Genomic DNA, 13,190 nt, shown 5'->3' on the forward strand with positions numbered 1-13,190 from the left:
GGTCTTGCAGTTGCTGGGCCAATCAGCAGCGTGGGTGGGGAGAGGGGCGGGGAGAAAGAGGGAGGGCGGCAGGAGCCCAATCAGATCGAAGCATCCTGGAGTGACGGGTTCTGAGGCCCGTGGCCTTCCGAGAGCGGTGCCCAGAGGGCGTGCCCACCCGGGCCAATCGCCGGCAGCCCACAGTGCGGAGCGAGCGCCTCAAATGCTCGGCTTTCTCAGCTGATTGTCTCCAGCCGAGAGTTGTTTTCTGCCGCTGCGGAGCCGAGCCGAGCCGCGGCAGGAGGAGCCTGAGCCCCCCCCCGGGGGGTAGGGGGAGGCGGGCCCGAGGGCAGCCGCGGCCAGCGCGCGGGGCTGCGAGTCCTGCAGGGCACGGCGCTGCCCGGGGCCGCAGGCTGGGGCGGGCGGGAGGTCCGGGGAGGGCGCTTGGGCTGCTTCCTTCCCGCGCTCCCTCGCTGCTGCTCGCGTCCCCTGATGAGGGTGTCAGTGCCGGGGCCGGCGGCCGCCGCGGTCCCCACGGCTGGCCGCGAACCCTCGACGCCCGGCGGGGGCGCCGTCGCGGCCTCGGGGACCGCGGTGCCCGGCTCGGTGCAGCTGGCGCTGAGCGTGCTGCACGCGCTGCTTTACGCAGCGCTCTTCGCCTTTGCCTACCTGCAGCTCTGGCGGCTGCTCCTGTACCGCGAGCGGCGGCTCAGCTACCAGAGCCTCTGCCTCTTCCTCTGTCTCGCGTGGGCAGCGCTCCGGACCACGCTCTTCTCGGCCGCCTTCTCCCTCAGCGGCTCGCTGCCCGTGCTGCGGCCGCCCTCTCGCCTCCACTTCTTCCCGCACTGGCTGCTCTACTGCTTCCCCTCCTGCCTCCAGTTCTCCACGCTCTGTCTCCTCAACCTCTACCTGGCAGAGGTAAGGCGGGAGGACCGGCGTGCGGGGGAGCGGGGCCGCCGGGATCCACTCCCGCCGACACCGACGGGGAATGGAGATGGGGGGTGGAGGGAAGATCTGGCGGGGTGGGGGAAGGTGGTGGCGGGAGAGCAGCCTGGGGACACTGAGGCACTCCGGTCTTTCCCTCTCCCTCAACTTAAGCCGCTGATGGACTCGGCGCCTGAGAGGGTTGGAGAAGTGTGAGAGAGTATGCGTGCCCCGACAACTTAAGACTGTGGGACACCCTTTGTTCAGTGTTCCAGACCTCCACGGTAAGGCGGTGGTGGCGACCACAGAGCGGCATCGTAAGAAGTCGCAAGCTCCCGTCGCTCGGCCGGGGCTGGACCGGGTTGAGGGAGGTTGGATGCTGAGGTAGCGGCAGCTCTGCCGAAGCTGGACCGCTGCCAGCCATTACGTCACCAGGCAGAGCTTGCTCCTCCGCTATTGTTGCTGCGTTTCTTTTATTAGAAGCTTATATCCCCCCCCCCCCCGACACACACACACACATCCTTAACTGTGGCTCGATACACCTTACACAAATTCTGACCGATCGCTCCCCCGGCGGGGTGAACGATCAATAACCTATGCTGCGGGACAGTCGAAGGACCTCCATACAGCCCTTAATGTTTGTCCCAGTTGCTGCTTGCTTTGGCGATTCAGCCGGTCTCTTACAGCAAAGCCCTTTGGTGGGGAGCTAATTAGAAGAAACACGCTTAACCTGTGCCTGTTGCAGACACAATCCCACGGAACTGGGTTTTTTTGTTTTGTTTTGTTTTTCAACAACTTGCTTAATAGCCTGAGTCTAATCACACCCCCTTTCTCTTTTACGGGGAATTGCTGGTTGGATTGCATTGTTCTGCAGCACTTAAGTATTTGACCCATTTCAGACAGGTTTGGGGTGTAAGGTTGTCAGTCGTGTATATCAGTGGTATTTAAGCCTTAGTGTTTTCAGGCTTACCCCCTAAAAGTCTTCCTTTCCCTCAAAATAAAAGCTTAGGAGGGGAGGGAAAAGGTGACATCATACACTTAATACTGACTAATATAGTATTGGTCTATGCAGCTAATCCTCTCAAAGGCTTTTGGAGGTGATAACAGTTTCAAGGAAAAGTTACCAAAAAAAAAGGGCACTTTTGAATCAGATTAAGTATTTATATTTGCAACATAAACAAACTCTTTTCCTCCCTTAATAGGAAAACAACGCATCATTTTAAAATCACAGTTACAATTTCAGCTAGTCACCATACTAAAACCAAACTTTACTTTTATTCTCCATCCTTTGGAAGGCCACACAATACTACAAAAACCCAAACCTTAAGCATGAGTAAAAAGCAGATGTAATTATAAATCAAATAAACATGCTACAATGATGTCATTTATTTGAAGATGGTTCTTATCATCCAGTTGCTTAAGCTATCCTAACACTTATTTATAGATGAACTGATACTGAGTTCTTCTTAACATCACTTCTAATAGAACATTAATAATTTCCCTTCATTGAAACCTTACTTTAGCTTCGGATGTAGTTAGTCTACCTGAAAATGACTAGAAGTCCATTTGCTAGGAGCATCAGATACCTTGTGTGTCTGCCTCCCACCCTCCATGTGTCTTGACGTAAATTATGTATGTGGTTCATTGGGCCTTTCCAAGTGGCTAACCACCCTTTTCACTTGAGATGTAACACGTAAAGTACACAATTGTAAACATGCAACTAGATGAGAGTTTAGATATGGATACATCCAAGTTCCCACCAGCCTGAGTTAGATACCTTGGATGTCTTAAGGCAGTATTTCTCAACCTGTGGGTTAAGACCCCTTTGGGGTTCAAACTACCCTTTCACAGGAGTCACCTAAGACCATCAGAAAACATAGATACTTACATTATGATTCATAACAGTAGCAAAATTACAGTTACTAAGTAGCAGTGACAGTAATTTTATGGTTGGTGGTCACCACAAAATGAGGAATTGCATTGCAGGATCACAGCATAAGGAAGGTTGAAAACTACTCCTTAAGGGTTCGCGCTTGTATCTTCTACCAGCCAGTACCTCTCACTCAAAGGCAAATAAAGTAGCCAAAACATTACAGTAGGAAAAATATCAACTATTCTAAAAAGTGTACTTCTAGAACAAAGAAATACAGAGTATCTAGATAGAATTTTCATATTTTGTATCTTGATATTACAAGTAAGGAAACATTAAAGTCTGAAAGTCTTATTAAATGAATCACTTATAACCAGGCATGGTGGCCCATGTCCTTAATTCCAGCACTCAGGAGGCAGAGGCACATGGATCTCCGTGAGTTTGAGGCCAGCCTGGTCTACAAAGCAAGTTCTAAGACAGCCAGGCTGTTACAACACAAAAGAAACCCTGTCACCAAAAACAACAACAACAAAGTATCACTTGTTTCTGTGATACACTTTTGGAAGAAAAAAAACCAAACTTCTCTAGAGAACATAATTTTCAAAATATTGTACTAAAGCTTTTTTGCTATTTGTCTGCCTTTTATAATAAAACTAAGAATTTTAGGACACACAATACTTAAGTAAATTTCATCCTTTTTTTGAAACCTGCTTTAAAATATACAATTTAGGGCTGGAGAGATGGCTCAGAGGTTAAGAGCATTGAGTGCTCTTCCAGAGGTCCTGAGTTCAATTCCCAGTAACCACATGGTGGCTCACAACTGTCTGTAATGAGATCTGGCACCCTCTTCTGTATACATAATAAATAAATAAATCTTTTATATATATATATATATATATACATATATATATGTATACACACACACAATTTAATCAGAATGTATTTCCCAAGTCATTACCAAAAAAAAAAAAAAAAACACCTCATAGGTATCTATACTTTGAAATCATAGGTTCGTACCTATAATCCTAGCATTCAGGAGGCTGAGGCAGAAAAATACCCTGACTTTGAGGCCAGCCTAAACTACATAGTTCTAAGACACTATGGCTTATATAGCAAAAGGTAAATATGTTAGCATACAGTTGTAGTCCTTGAACCTAGATGGCAGAGGGAGGATGAGGTTCTCTATTTGCACATTGCAAAACCTTGCCTCAAAAATAAAGCAGTAAGATTGAAATTGTTTTTCTTGTGGGTTTTGTTTTGTTTTGTTTTGTTTTTTTATTGTTTGTTTTTTTGAGGTAGGCTCTCTATGTACTCGAGACTGGCCTTGAACTCTCCATCCTCCTGCTTCAAGCCTTCCAAATGCTGGGAATTTTAGATGTGTACCACCATGCCCAGCTCTAAATTACAATTTTCAAGTAACAATTCCAAGTAACTGGAAGTATGATTTCCATTGATCATTCTAAATTAATAAAGTTTCTGTCTGTGAGTTGTTTATTCAGTGTTTTGTTTTCAGATAGGCTTGCTAATTGGCTCAAGCTAGCCTGGAATTTGCTGTGTAGCCCAAGATGGTATCAAACTTAAAATCCTCAAGCCTCAGCTTCCAAAGTGATGGAATTATGGGCATGTACCACCCAGCTTTTGAATGCTTCATAATATAGCAGAGTCGTAGGGAAAGTTTGTTGACAAAAACAAAACTAGTATTTGATTTTTATCCCAAAGTATTGTCTTGACTGTCTCTCATATTAAATATTAATTCCATTTTACTTTTCATTTAAAATATTTGTTGTGTCCATTTCTGATTAATTAAAAACATTCCAACTTTGATTATAAAGAACCAGAAAACTACAGTAACCTCAAAGCAGATAATGAACTTTTCTGGCAAGATCAGCAGAGCATGACATTTATCAGACAAGATTTTGTACTCCTGTGTTTTCACTAGTGAAGATTTATGTCTTTAAATAGATTATCTTACAATTCTGTCCTCCATCAGGATGTATAAGGAGACAACATAATAGTTAGTATACTACCTTTGAAACACTATGGTGCATACCAAATAAATGAGTTCATCTTTGAGGCCCATCTTTACATTTTTCCCTTTCAGCTTTTGTAATATACACACTAGTTGCTTAATCGGTATAAAATGCCATGAATTCTAATGCCAAAAGAGCTAAAGTATTACATTTAAAATTCTAACTTTTACATTCATGAATGTTATTTATTGCCTCGTCGAGGTAAATGTACTATTTACCTGTCTGTGGTCTTTATTTTGTGCTTAAAGATTGTACAAGTTATGAATGCATAGATTATCTTGGTTTAAGTAGAGAAAAGATTAATTATAATTACTACTGATAAAATATTACTAACAAAGCTACTTTAAGATAACAGTAACTGAAAAGTCTACAAAATAAATGTCTCACATCTCAGGTTACAATTCAATAGAAATGATTTAGTTCAGTGTTTGACTTATATCTGCAAGAAATATAAACTGCTTTTTTCTGAACCTACTCAAGTATCTTTAACCCATTAACTTGATCCTACTTTTTCTATGACTGTGAGCCTATATATATATATTCTAGATGCATAATATATCACAGAAGGCAGGGTCCGAGTAGTTTACATTTAATGGATTTAATATTTTCAAAGCATTTTGCAACATGATTACTATGAGAACCTAATGATCACCAAAACAGGTTATGTGCATACAGGTGCCCATTGTCTCCCCTGAAACTTGAGTTCCAGGCCATTTCTAGCTACCTGATGTGGGTGCTAGGACCCAAACCTGGATCCTCTGAAAGAGCAACAAGTGCTTAACTGCTGAGCCATCTCTCCACTGCCCTATAAAATATAACAGTTTAAAAAAAAAAGAAATTAAATACACTGGAGGTCTTAGTAATTATAATATAGCAAGAAGTTTAGTATTTAGAGAAAAAAAGTAAAATTGTTGAGGTCAAACATTCTGATGATGGGCACAGTCGCAGCTGAGGCCAGAAATGTGGTCCATGGACTGGACAGAACATCAGCTATGGTTGGTATCTGCTGGGATGGTGTCAATGGGACAATGGAGGAGAACCGTAGCTTTGGATTGAAAGTTGAATGGAATCAAGGGAGAAGGAAATAAACGTAGGTCACACTGGAAGCTTTTTCTGGGGACAAAGTATTCCTTTATTCTTAGTAAAGTAGAATGTGTGTGTGCATGCACAAGTGGGCACACACATACCATATAATTAAGCATCCTGGCAAGTGCTATGCTTCTTGATAGATATGAAGCTCATCTCATACACGTTTGAGGTAACTGATATGTACTTCCCAGTCCTTTTGTTGAAAGTGTATTGACTAGTCTTTCTTTGTTAATTTATGTCATAGATTAAATAATTTGAGGTAAGTTTATATGAAAGAATTTAGATATGACGGCAGTTTGTTTAAAATAATAAATACTGATTGTATCCACCGAATACCCAAGTTAAAAAATCCTTAAATAGTTTTTGAATCTTCAAAATCTATTAGAACTAATAAGTGAACCTAACAAACTTACAGAATAAGACTTTTTATAATGCAAAAAAAAATTGAAAACTGTAATTGAGAAACAAGCCACTTACACAACAATGGTATTAAAAAGTAAAGTACTTCAGAATAAATGTAATACACTGCAAGATATACAAGACCTATATAATGAACACCGTGAAGCATTCAGAGAAAGTAAAGAAAACAAGGATGTATAGTTCACTGATAGAGTATTCAGCTAACACACACAAGGCCCGGGGTTAGATCTCTAGCACTGAAGAAAGAAAAGCCCATATAAATGACGGAACCCCTATTGAAATCTCTGGAAGTTCTGGTAGTTATAAAATACTTGTAGATACTGTATGTGGAAAATGGAGGACTCAAGTCCTTAAAGTTTTGAAAAAGAATAATACATTTGGAAAATCATACTACCTGATTTTCAAGATGTTCTATAAGCTACCATTGAGACCACATAATACTGATCAGTAGATCAGTAGAGAGGAATTTAGAGTTCAAAATTAGACACACACATTTAATTCAACAGAATGTTTACAAAGATGTCCAAATTTAGTATGAGAAAATTTTGTTAAATATACACAGGGGGAGGAGGATGAACATTGATTCTTATCTTATACCATACTTTAAAATCTGTTTGATGTAAAACATGGACCTAAATGTAAAAGCTAAGATTTGTAAAAGAAAATCTTCATGTTCTTAGAAGAAGCTAAAATTTCTTGATTAGAAAACTAAAAGCATAACTGAAACTGACAAATGAAGTTTTAGCAAAATTAAAGCCTTTGGTTTTTGCAAAACAAAGAGTGACAGTGAGGAAATATTTACAAAACTTAGAGCTGGCAAAAGTACATGTGTGATAAGAAAAGTCAATAAAAATACGCAACAGAGTTCAACACTTTGCAAAAAGATATGTGCAAGGCCAAGAAGCACTTGAAAATATGATCAGGATGATTAGTGAGAATTAAAATTAGTCATGACTAATTACCAGTGAACATTGATTGGGAAATCTAAAATGTAAAAAAACTAAGTATATGTGGGGGCTGGAGAGATGACTCAGCAGTTAAGAGTACTGGCTACACTTCAGAAGAACCCGGGTTCAATTCTCAACACCCACATGGCAACTCACAACTGTCTGTAACTGCAGTTCTAGGGGATCTGATACCCTCCACACAAATATGCACACAGGCAAAACACCATTGCACATAAAAATAAGTCATTTTTTAAAATTATAGATATATATGTATGTATGTATATGCTGACAGTTTAAGTGTAAGGCTTTACAACCAGTTTGGAAAACAGCTTTTAGAAAGTGTAACTAAAGTCTGTCATACAATATAGCTGTTATTGTCTTAAATAATTAAGAGAAACCATATGTCCATAGAAAGCCTTACATATAAAAGCTAACACACAGCTTTATTTTCAAGAGCTCAAAACTGAAATTAACCCAAATACCCATCAAAAGTAAATGTATGTGGCATACAAAGGAGTACTACTACTATTAGTTTAAAGAAAAAAAAAGGACAAACAACTTATGCATCAGTGTAAAGTGATTCTCAAAGTCGGTAGGCTGAAAGAAGTTAGACTCCCCATTCCCAAATGACCTCACTTACTGTATTTATACCAAATGTTTGTAAATGCAAAGTATTCTCTAGTAACAAGTCATTCACTAGGCACCTAAGGTCTGGAAAAGGGAACATACATAACATACAACAAGGAGGCCACTTGAACAGATTTAGGAACATTTTATATTTGTAGACGGTTTCTTAGTTTGTATACATCTTTCAAAACTCAGAATTTGCCAGTGGTGGTAGTACATGCCTTCAAATCCCAGCACTCAGGAAGTAGAGGCAGGAAGCTCTCTGAATTCGAGGCCAGCCTGATCTACAGAGTGAGTTCCAGGACAGCCATGGCTACACAGGAAAACCCTGTCTCAGGAAAAAATAAAATAATTCTATACACTGATGATGTATGGTATGTTACATTACTAATACCTCAGTTAGACTGAGGTCTCCCGCAATGAACAGGATTTTGTTTACTCCAAGAATAGAAGCTAAAGTGGTGAATGGAAAATGTAACTCTACATTTATTAAAAAATAATAATACATTATTAAATTTACTTAGATAAATTATTGAGTTACTCTGTGTCTTCCACCTTGATTACAAAACTTAGAGCAATGATAATATCTGCTTATAGGATTATTATGAAGATTAGATTAGATATGAATATTTAGAATGGTATATGGTAGATAATGTTGGTCATTAGCTATTACTAAAATTTGAAGAACATGTATTCTCTCATCCCAAAGACATTGCAGTAGAAGTCTGTCCAAAAAAAAGTATTTGTAAGGCCCAGGCGGTGATGACATACACCTTTAATCCCAGCACTCGGGAGGAAGAGGCAGGTGGATCTCTGTGAGTTCGAGGCCAGCCTGGGCTACAGAGTGAGTTCCAGGACAGGCTCCAGAACTACACAGAGAAACCCTGTCTTGAAAAAACAAAATAAATAAAGTATTTGTAAGAGCTGAGAGTATGACTCTAGTACAGCGTTTACCCTAGGATGTGTGCGGGGCCCTAGACTCAATGTCCAGCATGGCAAAGAAAATTATCTGGAAAATTAAGTTGTCATGCAGAAATAGGATTGAATCTTTATATTAGACCAGAAAAGGGAAAAAGAAAAGCCTGAAATTTAACAATGTTTAACATTCACTTTTTGAAAGAGTATGATAAATTTACAGGATGAAAACAGAAGGAAGTGAATATAGAGATTAATAAAACAAAACAATAAAGAGACTTAACAAGCACAAAAGTATCTCTGTACTCTTACCTCTTTAGTTTGTTTTGATGTGTGTTTGATTTTTGTTTTGTTTTGGAGACAAGACCTTTCCACATAGTACAGGGTGTCTAAAGACTTGAGCCTATCTCCCCTCTTTCTCAGGTGTTAGCATCTACATTCATGACATAATGTCACAGAAGGAAAAAAAAGATTTATAGCTATTTCTGATTCAGCCAAACTACACCTCTGAGCCCTGACTTCCTAGACTTTATACTTATTTGACATATTCTTTATCATACCTAAAGTATTCAGATTCAACATGTCTTTGCTTCTCTGTCCCCACCTGACACGTATGTCCTCCAAAACCTAATTCTCCACTTTCATTCCCCATTTCAGTGGCTTCCACTGCTCTTCCATTTTTATGTGATTGGTAAAACTACAAGTAATACTTGATACTGCTTTCTCCCGCGTACTTACATTTTCTTGATCACCAAATCCTAACCTCTTCAGTCCATCCACCATCACAATACCTGGTTCAGGTACTCCCCCTGCTGTGTAATTTGTCCTAGCTAGCTGCTGACTACTTGGTTTGTGTCCCCTGACACACCCACACCCACATACAGCTTCTGTCTCTGCACCATTGCCAGGGTTATCCTTCTCCAACAGAAATCTCTCAACTTTAGAAGCTTTTCCCCTAGATTCTTTTATTGACTCTAGTTACTCTTCAGGATAAAGACAAATTTGTACACACTACAAAGCATTTCATCTTACAGTATATTCCTTGTTCCTCATCACCCCAGCCACACCACATGTCCTTTCTTTCAGTCCTTTGCACTTGAATTTGCTAATTCCCTTCTTTAATAGAGCTTTCCCATGATATTTTTTTGTTTTGTTTTGTTTTTTGTTTTGATGGCTAGAATGTTCTTCCTTTTTTTAGTTACTCTCACTTCCTGGGCAACACTTCTTCAGAGAAGTCTGCACACAACTATTCAAATAGATCCCCCATGCGTATATACATGTATAATTTTATAGCAGAAAACTGTCAGCCCCTTTCCCCCTCCCTCCTCTTTCTCTTCCCACTTAATTTGGCTTAAAACAAGGATCCTAAACTCAAATTTTAAGAAAGGCCCTGGTGCTGTCCTCTGAGGGGTCAAAGAGAACAATGGTAACTGTGGATCAAAGACTTAGGGTCTTAAGACATCCACATTAGCAGTTCCCACTGTGAGACAATATTAGAAAATAACGTGACTCTTTAAGAGAAAGGAGAAATTTGTATTTCTTTTTACCTATATTCATTGTGTATGTTTGTACTTATATGCACACATGTGTGAACATGCTGTGGAACTTGTAGAACTCAGAGAACAACTTTCAGTAGTCAGTTCTCTCCTCCACCCCATCAGCTCCACGGATAGAATTCAGGTCATCAGAACCATCTCCCAAGTCCAGAAATGTGTATATCTTAAAATAGGAAATCTGCAGACCCCAGCACTTGGGAAGTGGGTCCACATGGAAGATCAGGAATTCAAGGTAAGCCTCAGCCTAGTAGTGAATTCCGGGATAGCTTGGGCTGCATGACACTGTCTCAAAAATTAAGCAAATAAATAGGAAATGTATTTGTAAATAATGATGGGATTCAAATAAATAAATAAATAAACTGTCACTAATACTAGATAAGGCAAGCACAACATTTGTGTGGGTCATTCCCAACACATGTAACTGCTAATTCTTACTCCTTTTTTCTCTTCGGTGTCTGTGTTGTCTTTATTAAAGTGATAAAACAACAAATAAAGTCTTTATAATTTTCATGTAACAAACTGTGTTAGTTTTGTTTCCTATGGCTGTGATAAAATAACTCTAACAAAGCTGGGTGGTGGTGGCGGTGCTCACCTTTAATCCCAGCACTCAGGAGGCAGAGGCAGGCAGAGCTCCGTGAGTTTGAGGCCAGCCTGGTCTACAAAGTAAGTTCCAGGACAACTAGGGCTACACAGAGAAACCCTGTCTTGGGGCAGAAGGGAACTCTGACAAAGGCAGTTTAGTCAAGAAATAGTTTGTTTTAGTTCCATCACAGCAGGGAAGTCATAACAGTGGGAGCTTGAGGGAGTTGGTTATATCTAAAAATCAGGAACAGAGAGTAATGAATGTATGCATGCTTCTAGTGCTCAGCTCCCTCTCTTCATTCAGTCCAAGGCCTAGCCGATTCAAGGGTGCCTCCCACCTTCAGGGTGGGTCTTCCCATCTCCATCAACCCAGGTGAGAAAATCTCTCATAGACCAACCTAATCTAGATAGTTCTTCATTGAAATTCCCTTCCCAGGTGATTCTTGACTGTGTCAAGTTGACAATCAAAACTAACCATAACACAAAAGCTTCATTACTAGTACTCATCAGTGTTAGTTCAAATGAAGCCTGAGCAATTTATGCATTTCATCCAGTCTGACCAGATGAGAAGGAAGTACCATAGAACACAGGCTATGCCATAAACATCTGCCTTCTGCTACACTATAGCTTATGCTATGCCAGACACTAGTTTACATTATTTTAAAGAAATGTTGCACATCCTTGATCTGCTATATTGAATAAGATGTAGTTGGATATTTTAAGTCTGTATGTCCTTTTGTTGGTTTTTTATTTGGTTTGGCTTGATTTTTTTTGTTTGTTTGTTTTGAGATAATGTCTCTCTATGTAGCCCTGGCTGTCCTGGAATTCATGTAGACCAGATTAACCTCAAACTCAAAAGAGATCTACCTACATCTGCCTTCCGAGTGCTGGGATTAAAGGGATGCACCACCATACCCAGCGATGTTCTTACAATTCAATTGCATTATAGCTGCCACTTTGTTGGCATATTAACCACACTGTATGATTTGTTTTTCCAGACTTCAGTCCCTCAGAGGTAAAAATACGTAATACTGTCTTTAAATTTTGTGCTATTTTCTCTGCTACTATGTAGGGCTTCCCAATTGCTGATTCAGTCATTTGGACTGCTTTGAGATGATGTAATGTATTTGACAGGATATGAATTTTTCTCCTTTGCAGCCTCATATTAAGATCTTTGGTTGGTCAGGTGCTCCCTCATTTTCTTTCTCTCATTTTGTGAAGCCTCTTACAGAACAGACTGAGTATCTAACTGATATTTTTGACAAATCTGTTCTGAAAAGACATTTAATAGCAGAGCCATTGGAATAACTTAAGTCTGAGTAGATGAGTATACATCGCAGCAGCAGCAGCAGGAAGGAAAGTGGGAGAGGTCTTGTGATAACCTACTGGGAGCATTACACATACCGTCTTTTGATGAGTAGGCAGACTAGAATCAGTTATGGTTAAGGAACCTACTCTAAACAATTTGTGGATTTTTCAGGTTTGTGAACTAGAAGTTGTCAGAATCCAGCTGGAACATAAAATATGGAGGGGTGGCGCAGTTAAGGATTTGAACACTGCCATGTTTAGTGGCACATGCCTTTCATCCCAGCACTCAGAAGGCAGAAAGAGGAGGATTACTGTGAGAGGCCATCCTGGTCTACACAGTTAGACCCTGTCTCAAAACGAACCAAAACAAAAAAACTTGACTACAAGTCCTAATCCTTAGACTCTTTGGGAAGTTTTCCTAACTTCTGTGTCTCAGTATTCCCTCCATGTTTAATATGGAGCTACTTGTGTCTATTCCAGAGCTATAAACAAAATACCATTTTAAAATACTGAAAGTAGTAAATACTAGAACACAGTAAGATAACAATGTTACCTATTGGTGTTTTAGTTAGGGGAAAACGGGACTGAAGAAGAGAGCACCCCTAAAATTTCCTTCTGTCTGGTTCCTTTGAACAGCATCACTTTTCCTAATCTATGGTTGTATGTTGTACCCTTGTTTCTTTACTGTATGATGAAGATGGTATTAGCAGGTTTTAAGGTACTGTGAGTGATTATTGATATTTGCATCCAAGCTGTATTGCCTTTAGGAAACCAAAAGGAGAGCCAGAGAGATGACTCAGCAGGTAAAGGCACCTGCTGCCAAGCTTGGTGAGCCCAGTTCAGTCCCCAGGGACTACATGATAAAATGAGAGAACTGATTCCCACAAGTTGTCCTCTGATGTCCACAGCATGCTGAATTGTGTGTGTGTGTCTGTGTGTGTGT

At 40.4% G+C, this 13,190-nt stretch overlaps 1 protein-coding gene across 1 annotated transcript in view; it reads left to right on the forward strand.

Moving 5' to 3' along the window:
- The first annotated feature begins 443 nt into the window (after positions 1 to 443).
- Positions 444 to 13,190, forward strand: part of Gpr137c (G protein-coupled receptor 137C) — a 63,205-nt gene continuing 50,458 nt past the window's right edge. The window contains exon 1 of the mRNA XM_006994171.4: positions 444 to 897. Coding sequence (XP_006994233.2) covers positions 472 to 897 — 426 coding nt within the window. The 5' untranslated portion in view covers positions 444 to 471. The remainder of the gene's footprint in view (positions 898 to 13,190) is intronic.

Source organism: Peromyscus maniculatus, chromosome 9 (assembly GCF_049852395.1).
Source record: "Peromyscus maniculatus bairdii isolate BWxNUB_F1_BW_parent chromosome 9, HU_Pman_BW_mat_3.1, whole genome shotgun sequence".
In the NCBI taxonomy this organism is placed as follows: domain Eukaryota; kingdom Metazoa; phylum Chordata; class Mammalia; order Rodentia; family Cricetidae; genus Peromyscus; species Peromyscus maniculatus.